The 16,642-nt window shown below is 48.7% G+C and overlaps 1 protein-coding gene and 1 long non-coding RNA gene across 2 annotated transcripts; one reads left to right on the top strand and one right to left on the bottom strand.

Annotated features, from left to right (window-relative positions):
- The first annotated feature begins 5,339 nt into the window (after window positions 1-5,339).
- Window positions 5,340-6,026, top strand: LOC112270065. The gene is made up of 2 exons (XR_002962375.1): window positions 5,340-5,685; window positions 5,773-6,026. It is a non-coding gene; the product is annotated as an uncharacterized LOC112270065 (long non-coding RNA).
- A 212-nt stretch (window positions 6,027-6,238) lies between these two features.
- On the bottom strand, window positions 6,239-7,534 carry LOC100826691 (EPIDERMAL PATTERNING FACTOR-like protein 2). Its single transcript, XM_003557577.4, has 3 exons — window positions 7,081-7,534; window positions 6,928-6,968; window positions 6,239-6,817 (listed from the first exon to the last, which is right to left on the bottom strand). The coding sequence occupies exons 1-3, from the start codon at window positions 7,187-7,189 to the stop codon at window positions 6,512-6,514; spliced, it is 456 nt and encodes a 151-aa protein (XP_003557625.1). The 5' UTR covers window positions 7,190-7,534; the 3' UTR covers window positions 6,239-6,511.
- Between the last annotated feature and the right edge of the window lie 9,108 nt (window positions 7,535-16,642).

The following is a 16,642-nucleotide window of genomic DNA, read 5'->3' as shown; positions in this document are numbered from 1 at the left end:
CGGTCACAGCCGACTCCCACCTCTTGCTCTGCACGGAGTCGGCGGATGTTTCTGACCTCTTGCTCTCCTCCCATTTGTGGGCATTTTCCTGTTATCATATAAGACAGGACGTGAGTCTATATGGATCATGAGTGTCATAATTAACGCCGAAAACAAATTAGTGCACGTGAACCCTTACCGTAAAAATTTTAACGCCGAAAACAAATTAGTAGCATTTCGGCAATCCTGCCACTTGGAACTCCTTCACCTTCCACATTAGCCTCCTCATCGACCCTTGTTTTTTCCTCAGAATCATTCGCCAGATCATACCGCAGGACATCATCATCTTCGTTACCGCTACCGACATCAACCGCATCCTCCACGTGACAAATCCAGCGAGAATAACCTTCCACAAAACCCAATGCCAGCACGTGCATCTGAACATCTTCAGGCTTCCTCATGCATGTGTTTCCACATTTGCGACATGGACAACGCATCATCACAAGTCCTTTTCGTTCCATATCACCTTTCGCGACTCCAAAAAAGACCGTCCTTTCGGTTATCCATCGAGCATTGATTCTTCCCTTGGCGTACATCCAAGAACGGTCCTTCGATCTACAACACAATACACAAGAAAACAAACAAAACAAAATAGTTAGCCTAATCATTGACAAGGGCATTAAGGTGTTAATTAACCGGAGCTAACTACAAATTTGAAATTAGAGACATTCGGAGAGAAATTGGAGGCCGGCGAGAAAGATCGGGAGGGAGAGAGAGCTTGCAAGGGAGAGGGAAGCTCCGGGCGACGACGAGGAGGCCGCATTTTGGCCAGCGGTCGGAGCTCAAAAATTTGAAATTGGGGAACTTCGGAGAGAAATTTGAGGCCAGCGAGATAGATCGGAAGGGAGAGAGAGCACGCAAGGGAGAGGAAAGCTTCGGGCTCGAAGATTGGAGCTCGCCAGCCATGGCCGCCGCCGGCCATGGAGATGGGGGGAGAGAGAGGAGGAAGGGAGAGGGCTCGCCGGCGGCCATGGTGGCATTGCGCAGGGCTCCGCCGTCGCCGGAGAAGAAGGTACTGCAGCTGGTCCGTTACGACGCGCCGCGCGACCAGCTGCGGCTCTGCCCCGCGTACTTAAACCGCGACGATCATCAGTGGCGGTCGGGACTTGGGCGACTGTTACTGATAATAGGGGGTACATTAGTAACGGTCGCTTTAACTCGGCCCGTTGCGTCGGGCCGAGAGCGACCGTTACTGATGTGTACCACACATCAGTGGCGGGCACGTTAGGGCGACCGTTACTGATGCGTGGTTCATCAGTAACGGTCGTCTCTTAACCGACCGCCACTGATGTCTCTTGCGAGGAATGATGGTACATCAGTGGCGGTCGCCTCACGCGACCGCCACTGATGTATGGCTGGGCAGGGACTGGCAGACCCCGCTCTGTTCATCAGTAACGGTCGCGGCCGCGACCGACACTGATGTTGTTCATCAGTAAGGGTCGCGCCAGACCCGTTACTGATGTGCCGTGAGATATAGACCGTTTTGTAGTAGTGATCGTATACAACAAATCACAAAAAAGATCACAAAATGCGGTTCCGGTTGGCCGTAGATGCACCCGTACAACGGGCGGATGTGCGAGGATCCACTGCCGCCGCATGGAATTCGATGACAGCGCCGGCCTTGTCTCCATGGCGGCGACAATCTGCTGCCCTGCACGAGAGAGAGAGAGAGATAGAGAGAGAGAGAGAGAGAGCCTTACCGGTGACGGAGGGGCCGGGGCCGGATCCGGGGGCATGGGGGCCGGGGCAGCCGGATCCGGAGGAGGCGGAGCCGGGGAGGGCTTCCATGGCGGGGGCGGCCGGATCCAGTGGCATGGGGGCCGGGGCGGCCGGATCCGGAGGAGGCAGAGCCAGGGAGGCTTCCATGGTGGCGGCGGCGGCGGGGTCGAGCGAGGCCGACGGAGGACGAGCTCGTGAGGCACTCGGGCGCCGGGGGAGATGGAGATGGAGATGGAGGGTGGGCTCTGGCGCAGGGGGAGATGGAGTTGGAGGAGGGGCGCAGGGGGAGAGAAGAAGAAGGGATCAGGAGGAGGGGCCTTCTGGGGAGAGAAGAAGAAGGGATCAGGAGGAGGGGCCTTCGTGGGAGAGAAGAAGGGAGCAGAGGAGTTCGTGAGAGAGAATAGGGGTGGCGGCGGGGCTGAGGGAGAATAGAGAGAAGTGATGGGGTGGGGGCTTTTATACCAATACCTGGAACCCTAGCTGGCCTCAAAGGTCTCTAGGGGCCACTGATATTTGTTTTTATCAATTTTGCAAATTTTTAGATTGGGTCATTACTGACGGGCGTCCCGTGCCCGTTACTGATGATGGATCATCAGTAACGGGCATGGCACGTCCGTCACTGATAAAGGGTCACCAATGACGGGCCTTGCTCGTCCGTGCCCGTTACTGACGATGGATCATCAGTGACGGGCGTGGCACGTCCGTCACTAATAAAGGGTTATCAGTGACAGGCATGCAAGCGACCCTCGGGTCATCAGTGACGGGCGGGAAAGACCTGTCACCCGCCCGTCACTGATGACCCGTCACATATGTTGTGTTTTGTAGTAGTGTGATCACATCACATCGTTGGTCCATGTAAAATACTACGGAATACTAGCTTGTGCTTTCGCTGTCTAGCTGGAATTTCTGAGAGAGAAACGGCCACCCTGCTTTGAGAGTGACTATAGAATGGTCATCTAGCTAGCACTGCAAGTTGGGGGCTGCTAATTAAATATCTCGATCGGCGTCGAGTTTGGTGGTACAGATGGGCAATATAATGTTGATGTGGACTCAGCTGGACCCGTTGGTCGATAATGATCTGCGTCGGCGGTGCGGGCTAGCAGCCGGACGGCAATGCCAACGCGCCCTTTTCAGTACTTAGATTCCGTACTGTCGGACGAAGTCATTCGGGAGAGCCCATGGCCTTCTGTACCACTTCAGTAGTAGACACTTAATCCTTCTGTAGAGATTGTGTTCACCCATAGAAACTTAGTAAAGCATTAGTCCGCTGAACACCTTGTCATAAACAAATCCAAACCCCACCAGTAAGGATCATGCATATATGTACTTTCAAATATCCGTAATGTACTTTCAGATATCCTTCTATAGAGGTTTTCAGCCTTGATGTCTTGATGCAACTGGTGCAGACTGTTGAGGTTGTTGAGGTTGATGACTTGATGTGGTAGACTGGTAATGGCGGGCTATTGGTAGCCTATTTCTAGTCGCAAAATAGCTTGCCTCTCCCAATAACTGTAGTAAGCCGCTAAGAATCTGTTTCCCGAACTTTGATGTATACATTCTTGTCTTTTATACATATATGAGAAAAGTACATTTTTAGGCCCCCAACATGTCGAAAGGTACATAATTGGTCCCTTAACTTTCTTCTCTTATACTTTTCGTCACTAATTGTCAAAACCGAACAACAATTAATGGTCCCACCTTCAATGCGAAGTTGTATTAGTGTTGATGTGTCTTGGTTTTTGACCTTGAAATACCACACTGGCTTAGGGTTTTTTTTTTCTTTTGGCAGAAACAAATTGACTCGAGTCATAAAACAAAAGTGATGTCAATTTGGTGGGCTAACACGACAATTCTTGCACCAAAACCATGAGATGATGGCACTAACACTGCTTTGAAATGGGCAAGAGACCATTGGTATCTGGTTTCAATTGGGCAAAAGTAACATCACCCTTAATAGGTGATGTTCTGTTTAAAAAGGAGACAGAATTCTTAACAAAAAAAAGGAGACAGATGCCCACAATACTACAACGGCAAAAGAAGAATTTAGTCCAGTAACAGGTACATTGTCTTTAGCATTGAAGAGTAGTACATGGCAAAATGCAGAATAATTGCAATCCTGGAAAGAATCCAAAAAAATAGTTCCACGGAATGTAGCTCGTGAGTGTACACAAAGACTAGGCTACAGTCTTGCGGAATATCTACGGAGTACAAGTTTTAAGGAAATTGTCAATTGCTACTTTTTGTGATTCTACGAGATCCTTAACTCTTTTTCCTCCCTCTTCTCACTAGAAGTTAGGAATATGTGCTTCCTAGAAGAGTAGAAGACATATTACTATACAAGTATTACAAGAATGAAGAAATGGTTAGGAGAGGAACAAAAGCACCTGGGCTCAGTGCCTCAGTGGGCTGTGTCTCGATCTGGAATTCTTGACCTTAATTGCTCACGGCCAAGGGTCACACCTCGAGGAATGAAGGAAGACAGAGTGCAAAACGGAAATCAGGATCTCGTTTTGCTTATGGGTAATGTGTTGGTGAGGTGGTGTTGTGTAGTTGTGTTCAAAAAGCAGACAGATCTCCACAGTTTTACAAGCAGCGGCGTGCGTAATTTCAGGGCAGAAGACGAAGAGAACGTACGAGAGAGAGAGAGGGGAACGCAACACAGGACGCCGTCTTTTTTATTTTTGAACGCACGCCGTTGTTGGCTGTTTGGGTTCCGATTTTCCTTTTCCTTTTTGAGGGGTGTTTGGGTTCCGAACTTCCGATTGGTTTTTTATTTGAGCGGAAAAATGTTCCGATTGGTTTTTTTTCTTTGAGAAAATAAATGTTCCGATTGGTGAGTGCAATCTCGTTGCTTGGACTCGTGGGCTCGTGGCCTATTAGTTATGGGCCCGGTTGCAATGGACTTTCGACCCCTGGAAATTGGGCCTAGTTTAACTGGTACATCTTCGGGCCTTGCCTAGTTAGGGCCGGGGCCCCTCCGGTGATGGCTCCTGAGCCGTCACCCCGTTTGCCTGGGCCCAGGAAGCAATACGCTCCAGCCCAATAGATGCTTCCCTGGACGGTCGTTGGTCCGCCGGAGGCGACCTACTGTTGGGCTCCACGGTCTAGCTTATTTTGCGCAGAGAAAACCCCAACCAGGCTGGGCTCTCCCAGGCTCCCAGCTTCCGCCCCCTTGCATGACGGATTGACGGTGAAGTCCATTTTCACGGCCTGATTTTGCAGACAGAAAACTTTATTCTCAGTTTATTACTGAACTTACGCTGTAGCAAGGAAAAGTTGGTTAATCAAACGTGAAAATAGTGAAAAACAAGTGAGAAAAACGGGATTACGAGAATTTACCGCAATGCCAAATGCAGCCTTAGTAGAGTGATTTTGATCCATCGACGGTCTCATTTCCCCCTTGTTACACACAACCTGTTTTGTTTACGCTGGTTAAGGCCGGGAAGTGTAGCTGCTCAGAATGTACGGATCCGGTAGCTTGTCCCTATCACGTTCGTGTGGCAGCACAGCACAGTAAACTGGCGCATTGCATGCATCATATGCACTACGGACGAGTCCCATCTCCACAGCGGCGGAGCTGCTGTATACTCATTGGGTTGAGATGAACCCAATGCTGAACCCAATGGAAATCCCCAAACCTTCATTAGATTAGTGTATTTACCTTGTTTATTAGTATTAGATTACAATGAATCCAATAGGGTGAACCCAATGGCATTCTGCTCTACCTTCGCCACTGCATCTCCAGCTCCAGCTCAAGCAATCCATGGTGGCATGAAAGGGAGAGCACACCACACCGAAGCGGCAAGCAGGATTATTCAGGCCCCGCGTCTGCATCTGCATCTGCTTGGCCGCATCCATGTCGATCCAGCCGGATAGCAGCGTCCATTTCCCCGGTCAAGAAGTGGTCCGGCCTCGATCAGCAAAAAGGTCCGATCGTCACAAGCTTTTCTTCGCCCCCCTGTAGTTGTAGCTAAGCTCTGAGTAGCAGCTCTCTTTTCTTTTCCCCCTTTTCAGACCAAGAAAAGCTCTTGCTCGCTGCTCACCGTTGTCAGTGAGTGCGTGGCCAGTGATCAGTCACCAATGTGCTTTGCTTAGGCTTGTGTGTTGTTCAGACAATGCCATGGCCACTTAATTATTACCCCCCGGCTAGTAGCATTTGTGCTTGAAGAGACATCAAATGGGGATTCAGGTGTTGTTGGTTAATTGCTCTGTCTAGACAAAAGAGAGTTTTATTTGTTATTGATCTATTTATTACTACACAGCTTCAAGGAAGATGATGCTCAATTGCTCTCTGTTTGTTGTAGAACCAGTGATAAATGCCTTACCTAACACTCTGGTAGTCTGGTGCACAGCAAACTATTGCTACCTGATGCTGTCTCTTTCAGCAACAGAGCAGAGGAGGAAAGAGGAGAGCAGATGTTTGTCCCTACAGCAATTCAATTGCAACTCCTACTACCTCCAAGTCAGGGCCAGATCATGCTGCTGTATTCAATGCCAGAAATCAGGCACTGCTTTTTTTATCACAAAATTGCTGCCGAAATGTACAACAAATTTGCAGCTCCAGTCTCACATATTCCTCCTCCCACTTCAGCTCCTCATCGGTCTAGATCAGGAAATGAAAAGAGAGGAAGTAGCTACCTAGCTAGGAAGAACAAGAGGAGAAAGAATAAATAATGACAAAAAAAGAGGGATAGAGTCTTTAATTTACACATTTTTGCACAAAATGGTGAAGTGATTCTGAGACTGAGTCTGTTCATGGATCAAGGATGCTGCCTCCACACAGGCACTTCCAGCTCAGAGGCTTGTAGTTGGAGAGATCTCCATGAATGTTGACACTGAACATGGCTGCAGCATCACTCACCACATGGTGCTTCTGCTCTTCTTGACCAGCCCTCTTTCTCTGCTTGTGATTGTGATCCTGTGGTACTATGGGCACTTGCACAGCTTCACAGTGGCCACAGGACATGCACACCCTCTCACACCTTGGTGGCCTTGACCCAATCAGCCCCCTCCTCCTCCCTTCCATCTCCAGTCCTCCTCTGCTGGCTTCATCCTCCTCCTGCTCCAATCCAACACCACATACAAATTAAAGAAAAAGACATGTTTAATTCTTTAGGATTCATGGATAAAGCAATGTGGCGAGATCAAGAAATTGTTGGTAATTTGTACCTTACTGGTGCCAATCTCTAGTAGCTTCAGTGGCAACCTCCCTAAAACAAAATAGCTGAGTAAGAAATTAACCAACATGGAAATTAAATGCACATGATTGTTGATTTGAAGTAGGAGCTACATATTGAGGTGAGCACAAGAGAATGAACTTACTTGCATCCGAAGGTGGCACCTCCAAGGAAGCGACAAGGAGTAGGAGGAGGAAGAAGAGAGGCAGCAGTGGCATTTGAGAACTACTGCTGCATTGCAAGAAATGGACCATTTGAACTGAACCTTGTTACAAATGAACCACTGAACCGATCTGAGCTTGAGCAGCAGCTAGCAAGCTGATCTCTGAAGGTACCTGTAAGGTAGACCTGATCTAAATTGTGCCTTCATGGCTAGATTGCTGGTGTGTAGTGTGGTTGGGTGGGGAAGGAAGAGGAAGAAGGGGATGGATAAATAGGATAGGATTATTTTTTTGGCTGTTGGGAACTTGGGAAGTTGGGAGTGAAGAAGGGAAAGAAGCAGATTTGGCTGTGGGTGAGCTATGCTAGCTGCTGGCAGTGAGAGTTGCTGCCTTTCCAGGTGTCTGCCTGAGTGCATTGATATTTTTAATCATGTGAGTGGTGACTGGTGAGTGAAGTGAATTTATGGGGTGTGACAGAGGCTACGCGTGTGCGTGTCGTACGTGCCATGCCCCCTTGCCTGCCTGTGTGTGCAGTCCAGGGGGCAGGGATCATTAGTTGGTTAAGACAAGTTTTATACTACTGATGTTTATTTATGGCTCAAGCTATGAACCAGTAAGACAAGCACAGTGAGCACTCACAGTGAACAAGTATATATCAATATACGCATGGTCCACTCCAGAGCTTAGAAAGAAATTATGAATGAGAAGGCCTAATCTGCGAAATCAATGTAGTCTTTCCGTCCAACAAAAAATGTCTCAACTTTGAATAAATTTGAATGCATCTATACATCAAGTCACATCTATACATCTAAATTTTGACAAACTTGAGACATCTTTTGTTCGACGGAGGGGTATATTTTAGCTATAATTTGAAACTGAATATCCAAATGTACTTGCTTGAGGACAGTCAGTCAGGGTAACAATTCATTTAAAAACGAAACAAAAAACCATTTATACGCAGTGAAAATATCTCATGAAAGTGATAGATAAATCAATGTTTCCACCGACCACAGCATGCATAGCTACCAATTTATAAACAGCCACCCGTCGATCGATCTCTCAATACTTCACACCAGCCATCGAGTTTCAGCATGTTTCCTTTATGCACCAACCTTTAGCGAAAACAAGGTAAGAAAGAAAGACAAGAGAGGTTACCTTGATACCTTGAGAATAGGAGACGTTAGGAATGGAGAGCTTGGAAGCCAACAAATGGAGACCTCTCAGTGAGCGACATGGTGTTACGCGGACGCAACCCCTGGCCGAAGGCAATGCGCAAAACGCACTACTACAAAACGGTTTATATGCAACTGCACATCAGTAACGGGTCCGGCGCGACCGTTACTGATGAACAACATCAGTGCCAGTCGCGGCCGCGACCGTTACTGATGAACAGAGCGGTCTCTGCCCGTCCCCGCCCAGCCATACATCAGTGGCGGTCACGCGAGCCGACCGCCACTGATGAACAATCATAGCTCGCGAGTTACATCAGTGGCGGTCGGTTAAGAAGCGACCGCCACTGATGAACCATTCATCAGTAAGGATGGTCCTAACGCGACCGTTACTGATGTGCCCACGATTATCAGTAACGGTCGCCCGAACCCCGACCGACACTGATAATCGTCGCGGTTTAATTAGATTGGGCAGAGCCGCAGCTGGTCGCGCCGCGCATCGTAACGGACTAGTTGCGGCCCCTTCACTTCCGGTGACGGCGAGGTGCTGCTCGACGGTCGGCGAGCTCCGATTCTCGACCCTGAAGCTTCCCTCTCCCTCCCGATCTATCTCTCCCTCCCGATCTCTCTCGCCGGCCTCCAATTTCTCTCCGAAGTTCTCCAATTTCAAATTTTTGAGCTCCGCGGCCAAAATGCGGCCTCCTCGTCGTCGCCCGGAACTTCCCTCTCGCTTGTGAGCTCTCTCTCCCTCCCGATTTTTCTCGCCGGCCTCCAATTTCTCTCCGAATGTCTCTAATTTCAAATTTGTAGTTAGCTCCGGTTAATTAACACCTTAATCCCCTTGTCAATGATTAGGCTAACTATTTTGTTTTGTTTGTTTTCTTGTGTATTGTGTTGTAGATCGAAGGACCGTTCTTGGATGTACGCCAAGGAAAGAATCAATGCTCGATGGATAACCGAATGGACGGTCTTTTTTGGAGTCGCTAAAGGTGATATGGAACGAAAAAGACTTTTGATGATGCGTTGTCCATGTCGCAAATGTGGAAACACATGCATGATGAAGTCTGAAGATGTTCAGATGCACATGCTGGCATCGGGTTTTGTGGAAGGTTATTCTCGCTGGACTTGTCACGTGGAGGATGCGGTTGATGTCGGTAGCGGTAACGAAGATGATGATGTCCTGCGGTATGATCTGGCGAATGATTCTGAGGAAGAAACAAGGGTCGATGAGGAGACTAATGCGGAAGGTGAAGGAGCTTCACGTGGCAGGATTGCCGAAATGCTAGATGACTCGTACCTATGGGACCAGTTGGAGGACCCCGAAGATGAGGCAGAGTCTGCTCAGTTCAAAAAATTGTTGGAGGACGCAAACACACCCTTGTATGATGGAGCTGGCGAAGAAAACAACGTGCTCGAAGTGACGCTCGAACTTTTGAGGCTGAAGGCAGCATAATACTGGTTAGACAAGGGCTTCACGAACTTGTTGAGTTGTCTTGCTTCGGTTTTTACACAGCCAAACAAGTTGCCCAAGAGCACATACGAGGTGAAGAATATTACATGCTCGCTCGGATTAGATTGCGTGAAACATCATTCATGTCCAAATGACTGCATGGTATACATTGGAGAGTACGAGAACCATGAGAGCTGCCACATATGCGGTGTATCGAGATACAAGAAGAAAAACGTCAGAGCCGGCGAAGACGATGGGGAAGAAGTGATGAAGGGTAGGCCGGCAAAGACTTTCTGGTATCTTACGGCAGGTGGCCGAGTTGAGCCTTGGATGCAGAACATTAAGGACGCGAGGTATCTCGTCCATCACGATCCGGCGCAGGCAACAGTCGATCCTGACGGGCACTACCGTGTGGAGGAACATGGGAGAAGTTGCCCGCTTCATCCAAAATTGTTTACATGGGTCACCGAAAGTGGTTGGATGCTAAAGACCCTTGGAGGGATGACAAGGAAAGGTTCAATGGGAAGACGGAGCACGGAACAGCGCCGAAGGAGAAGTCTGGTATGCAAATCCTCGAAATTGTGAACGATCTTGAGGTTGTCCCCGAAAAGATTGTTGCGAAGAAATATAAGGAACCTGAAGGCATCGTGTGGAAAAAGAGTTCCGTATTCTGGGACCTGGAGTACTGGGCACATTTAGAATGCCGCCACAGCATAGATGTCATGCACGTGGAGAAAAATGTATGCGACAACGTGCTGGGGTTGCTGATGAACATTTCAGAGAAGACGAAAGGTGGATCCAATGCACGGAAGGACCTGGAACTCATGTCTATCAGGAAAGAGTTGTGGGGCAAAGATCAAGTGTCGGCAGCCGACAAGAATGGTTTCATGACGGTGACCACGCGGTGTCGTCTTGCATGTTACAACCTGTACAAAGACGAGTTGCATAGGATGTGCCAGTGCCTGCAGGGCATTAAAGTCCCATCGAACTACTCGTCGAGCATCAAACATCTAGTTGACATGAAGAGTCACAAGCTATCTGGCATGAAGTCTCACGACAACCATGTCATACTCACTCAGTTACTTCCAGTCTCAATCAGAGGTATCATGGAGCTGCATGTAAGGGAGACAATCATGAAGCTTTCTGACTTCTTTGACAACATCTCGTAGAAGTCAATCACCGTTAGACGATGCCAGATACTGAAGGATAGTATGATACAGATTCTGTGCGAGCTCGAGATGTTCTTCCCTCCATCATTCTTCGATATCATGGTCCATCTAATGATCCACATATGCGATGAGATCTTGTCCCTAGGGCCCTCGTTCCTGCATAACATGTATGGCCCTGAACGATACAACGGGGTTCTGAAGCGGTACATTCGTAACAGATCGCGTCCGGAAGCTAGCATCGTGGAAGGTTTTAGGGCAGAAGAGTGCATCGAGTTCTGCACGGCTTGGTTGGCCGATCAGAAATCAATAGGTGTTCCCGAATCACGGCACAAGGGCAAGCTCGATGGTGAAGGTGGCCTTGGACATACATACCTTAATGTCTATGGAAGAGGAAGGGAAGCTGACTTTGAAAGAGCACATTTGGTTGTGTTGCAAACTGTCGATTGCTGCCGGTCTTATCAGGAAATGCACATGGAACAACTGCGAAATGAAAACCCTAAAAGAGGACAAGTCTGAATCCACTGGGAGCACAATAAAACATTCGCAGCGTGGCTGAAGAATTATTGGTACGGCAGGGAGACGACCAATGTATCAGAAGAGACGGTTGCATGATTGTCACGGGAACCTGCTTACCACGTCTCTACTTGGCAATCATATGCGATCAACGGCTATAACTTCTACACTGTGTCTCAGGACCGTAAAAGCACGTATCAAAATAGTGGTGTGGTCATGACTTCTGAGACCGCGACCAACGACAACAGCAAAACCAAAGCGCTCTTCGGCGTTATCGAGGAGATCTGGGAATTGGAGTACTCGACCACAAAGATCCCAATGTTCCGTGTAAGATGGACCAAAGGTGACAAAGAAGAAAGTCACAGGTTCACGACGATGGTGCTACCTCCTGAGATCCCTCGTGAACAAGTTGACGTGAGAAAAATCCCGACAAGAGAGGAACCATGGGTCTTCGCTAAACAATGCAAGCAGGTTTTCTACATAGATGACCTAGCAAATAAAGGCCGCGTCGTAGTAAGAAGAGGGAAAAGAAGCATTTTTGGAGTGGACGGAGTTACTTCACAAGAAGACTACGAAGGATGCCATGATCCGACGACCGCCGCAGATGACGAAGAAGCAGAACGCATTATATTAATGAGGAAAAGGAGAGGGAAAAGAAGAAGTGATGGGAGCGAGAGCGAGAAAATACAACAAAAACCCTCCTTCAGAAGCAGTTCTGCGAGGAGTCAAGTTATGACTTACCGAAGGAAGGAGAAGCACTAGTAGTCACATTGTAAAAATGTACTCGTACTGAATCTTAATGCAAACTTTGTACTAAGTGAAATTATGTGTGATCCATATACTTTTGTGTATGCATGTGATGAATTTTTTGAATTTAATTTAGCACAAATATTAGAGAAATGCATGAATTTATTCATCAAACTTTAAATACATGAATTCCATGATGTTCAAATACTAGAGAAATGTGTGATCGATGTACTTTTGTGTATGCATGTTAGTGCATGACTTTATCACTACCAAAAATTTAAATTTAGCAAAAAAAACACTCAAAAGAACAGGTTTTAAATTTTTTAAACATTCTTGTAATTAAAATTGGTACAAAGCTCAACAAGGATGGTCACTCATCAGTAACGGTCGCATGGTTACTCACCCGTTCCTGATGAGTATATGCACACATCAGTAACGGGCGGGTAACAAGGCGACCGTTACTGATGTTCTGTTGGGCATTGCTCACTTGAGCACATGTGGCGGTCGCGTTGTAACCCGACCGTTACTGATGAGTGACGGAACATCAGTAACGGTCGCCACCCTTATCCGCCCGTTACTGATGATACTTGGGTATATAAAGGAACACTTAGAAATTTTTTAAGGTTATTCCGCCCGCGCGTGCTCAGAACACCGAGCGACCAGCAGTGGGCTAACCCTAGCTTCGGCGAAGCGATATTTTTGCCGCCGCCGTCGTCGACCCCGAGCCCGCCGCCTCGCGTCAAGCGCCCGAGCCCGACGCCCTCGGGCCGCCTCTTCCCCGCCACCCCACCGCCGTCGACCCCGAGCCTGAGCCCGTGTCCTCATCCTTGAGCCGAAGCGCCGCCACCTCCTCTGCCTCCGACGCCTGAGCACCCGAGCCTGATGCGCCCGCCGCCAAGCCACGACGAGCGCCCCGGCCCCGAGACCGATGCCCTCCAGCCGCCTCCTCTTCCCCGCCGTCCTCCGAGCCCGAAGAGCTCCTCCGAGCCCGCCGCCGCCTCCTCTGCCTCCGACGACCGGTTCGATTTCTTGCCGCCTCCTCTGCCAAATTAGGGTTAGGGTTAACTGAATTAGTGTTAATTTAATTAGGGTTAGGGTTAACCCTAAATTGTTGTTGTTAGGATTAGCAAATTAGTTGCTGTTAATTTAGCAAATTAGTTGTTGTTAGGGTTAGAGTTAGCAAATTAGTTGTTGTTTATATGTTGTCATATATTAGATGATTATTAGATGCTGTCATATATACATGCTAGCAAATTAGATGATTGTTAGGGTTAGGGTTAGCAAATTAGGTGTTTTATATCATATATATACATGCTGTTGGTTAGGTGTTAGGGCTTAACTGAATATTTCTTGCTTAGCAAATTAGGTGTTTTATATGATATATATACATGCTGTTGATATATACATGCTGTTGGTTAGCAAATTAGTTGCTGCTAATTGGTTCGGTTGGTATATAAGTTGGGATATACATGCTTGGATATACATGCTGTTTACTTATGTGAATTGTGGGCCCGACCATCGTGTCGGGTAATTGGAGAAGGGGCCAGCCATCGTGCCGAGGGGGTACATATGCGGGTTGGTTTTTTATGCTGGTTTCGAACTCCTAGTAGAGAAAATTTGCTAGTTTTTTAGCATAGATCATGCCAAAATTTTCGGCCGATATATATTTGATGGTTTTGATGGCATAGGTACGAAATGGGCAAGAGTAGCCAGAAACCAGTTCTTGAATGGGAGGAGGTAGATCGTGTCGATGAAGAGTCTTCATCGGGAGAGCAAATTGCCAGCTCTGGCTCAGGTAGCTCTCATTCAGAAGAACGCGACAACGAGCAACGGGTGGAAGAGAGTAACCCGCAGCCTTCTGAAACTCCGCTAAGAAGCCAAGGAAGAAGACACCGAGGGGGAGCCACAACTTGAAGGAGTTCTGTTACGTGGTCACCCGGCACTCTGAGAGAGGCCGCCCGGAGTCGCCTGAGAGGGCAATGAAGGCCTTCGCAACGACCTGTGGAGCCGTTGCACGCAAGTATTGCAAGATCACCGACGAGTGGAGTGACATCTCCCAAGTCGTTAGAGACACGTGCATCGCAGACGTTGCAAGGAGGTTCCAAGTCACCGACGACTGGCGCGAGCGATTCCTAGCGGCCGTCAACATAGCAGACCGCAATGGACTTGCTAATTGGAAAACCACCGCTAGAAAGTGGATGGACAAACCCTATGAGATCATCAAGAAGAAATGGCCGTCGGTAACTGATGACGCCGAATGGGAAAAGTTCAAGAAGGAATAGTCTGACCCTCCCTTCATTGCGAAGAGTGAACACATGAGGGCGTTGCGCGGGAGGAAGCCCTTGAACTACAGGCTAGGGAGTGCAGGGAAAGAGGGGAAGAAGAAGGTCTGGCGCAAGCAGGACCGAATTCTCGAGTTGGCAGGCAGGATGCCTCGAGTGCATGACATGCTGGAGGACCAACGTGCTAGAGAATATGCACGTCAGCACATGACACTCGAGGAGTGGGCGGGCATTGAGCCAATGTAGCCGCCTGTTAAAAAATTTACGGTAAGGGTTCACGTGCATTTAGTTGTTTTCGGCATTAATTATGACACTCCTGATCCATATAGACTCACGTCCTATTTTATATGATAACAGGAAAATGCCCACAAATGAGACGAGAGCAAGAGGTCAGAAATCTCCAACAACTCCGTGGAGAGCAAGAGGTGGGAATCGGCTGTGACCGCCGGCTTGCAAAAGGCGGAGCACACGGGCCATGTTCTAGGAGAAGGCGAAGGGGCCTGCTGGGATGATTATTTCCCGCCTGCTCCAAAGCGAAGCAGGGTCCAGAAAAAGCTTCCCGCTTCTTCTGAGATAATAGAACAAGCTAAGGCGGAGGCGCGAGAGCAGGCATCTATCATGTCTCAAGAGGTGTCGCGGGAATATGCAGTGCAAGCCGTCCATCATTTGGTGTCGGCATTGGCCAAAGACCACCCCGCCCTTGGCGCCATACTCGGGGGAGGAGTGGAAGGTTTGAGGAATCTACTTCCTCCTCTTCCTCCTCTTCCCCCGCGAAAGAGCACCCGCTGAAGATCAGCGCCACCTCCGAGACACGTATGGACGAAGATGACACCTACACCCCAGGTTACAGCCCGGCTCCTAGCATGGACAACCCCCCCCCCCCCCCCGCTAGCCAACCGGACGCAAGCGAGGACATCCGGGATAACGATCCGAGCGACAACATCCTTGTAAGCAATCTTTTCAAACTCTTTTTCACTCCTTACCTTCATGAATAAAGATCTTACACACATATGACTTCTTCTTGTTACGCGCAGGCACCGGTGAAGTGTCGTATCCACGTTGACAAGACTGGAAAGCCTGTAGGCACCATTGGCCGCCTGATGCCCAGACAATCACCGCCACTGGTGCACGACATTCTCATGAACAACACACAAGTGAGTGTGATGGTGGACTCCGTCGTCGAGGAGCATCGGGATTATGCTATCCCGCTACCTTTGGAGGAAGGCGTGGAAATCCTAGGCGGTTGTCCAAACTACCGGATTATGTGGCCTAGGAGCTTGGTATCTCTCTACAACCATCGCCATCCCTCTATGACTCCATCTCCCTCCGCCCACAAAGGTACTTCTCATTCGCCGCTCAGCCTTTCCCCTAGGATACTTCCTCCTGTCGATGCCGGCGGAGATGAAGAGCGGGCAATGTCGATGCCTGCACAGCTCAAAGATAGCCAGACCACAGGGTCGGCACAGGCTGGAAGCGTCCCTCCCACCTTCTCTCTCTTGGGTGCCGCTGAGTCCATGGGTGGCCGCAAGATCGATGACAAGTACAAGGACAGAGGAGCAGAAGGCATGGGACAGTAAGAGGAGGCATAAAAAAAGGGGACGCGGCGGCAAGACCATCAAGGAGTCCTCCAATGTCACTCAAGATGAGATGCACCATGTGCCTGACATAACTGGAGTCTGGGAGGACAATAGGCCTGACATTCTCATTAAGAACCCATATCAAGGCCAGAGATTCAAAGACGGATCCTATTTCGTGGCTAGGGAGTTCGACCGGGTGCTTCTTTACTATCCTGGAAGACCGATGGTCACCGAAGATTCCCTGCGTGCCGTGTCCAGAGAGATGCAAGAGCTTCATCAGTTCTACATGCAAGCATCAACTGGTTCTCAACAGCATGCCCAACAGATCAATGTTAGCATCCCAAAAGACTATGACTTCTTTGACCAAGAAACCAGGAAGATTCAGAACGTCCTATCACCTTTGGTATGGAGTTCAACGAACTGTTCCACCTTTTCAACCGCCAAAAGCTTGATATCAACCTCTTAAGGCTGTGGTCTGCCTACCAAATAAGAGAACTGCGGCGATTGGAGGTCAAAAAAGTAGCCATTCTAGACCCTGCGATGTTCAACTACGTTGACATCGGTCTTGAGTCAGAAAATGATGCCTCAAGAACCATGGCATCTAAATACTTGGTGGCATGTCTCGAGAAATACGCGGAC

Source organism: Brachypodium distachyon, chromosome 1 (assembly GCF_000005505.3).
Source record: "Brachypodium distachyon strain Bd21 chromosome 1, Brachypodium_distachyon_v3.0, whole genome shotgun sequence".
In the NCBI taxonomy this organism is placed as follows: Eukaryota; Viridiplantae; Streptophyta; class Magnoliopsida; order Poales; family Poaceae; genus Brachypodium; species Brachypodium distachyon.
The sequence above is the reverse complement of the archived record's forward strand: the minus strand, read 5'-3'. Positions and strand labels throughout refer to the sequence as shown.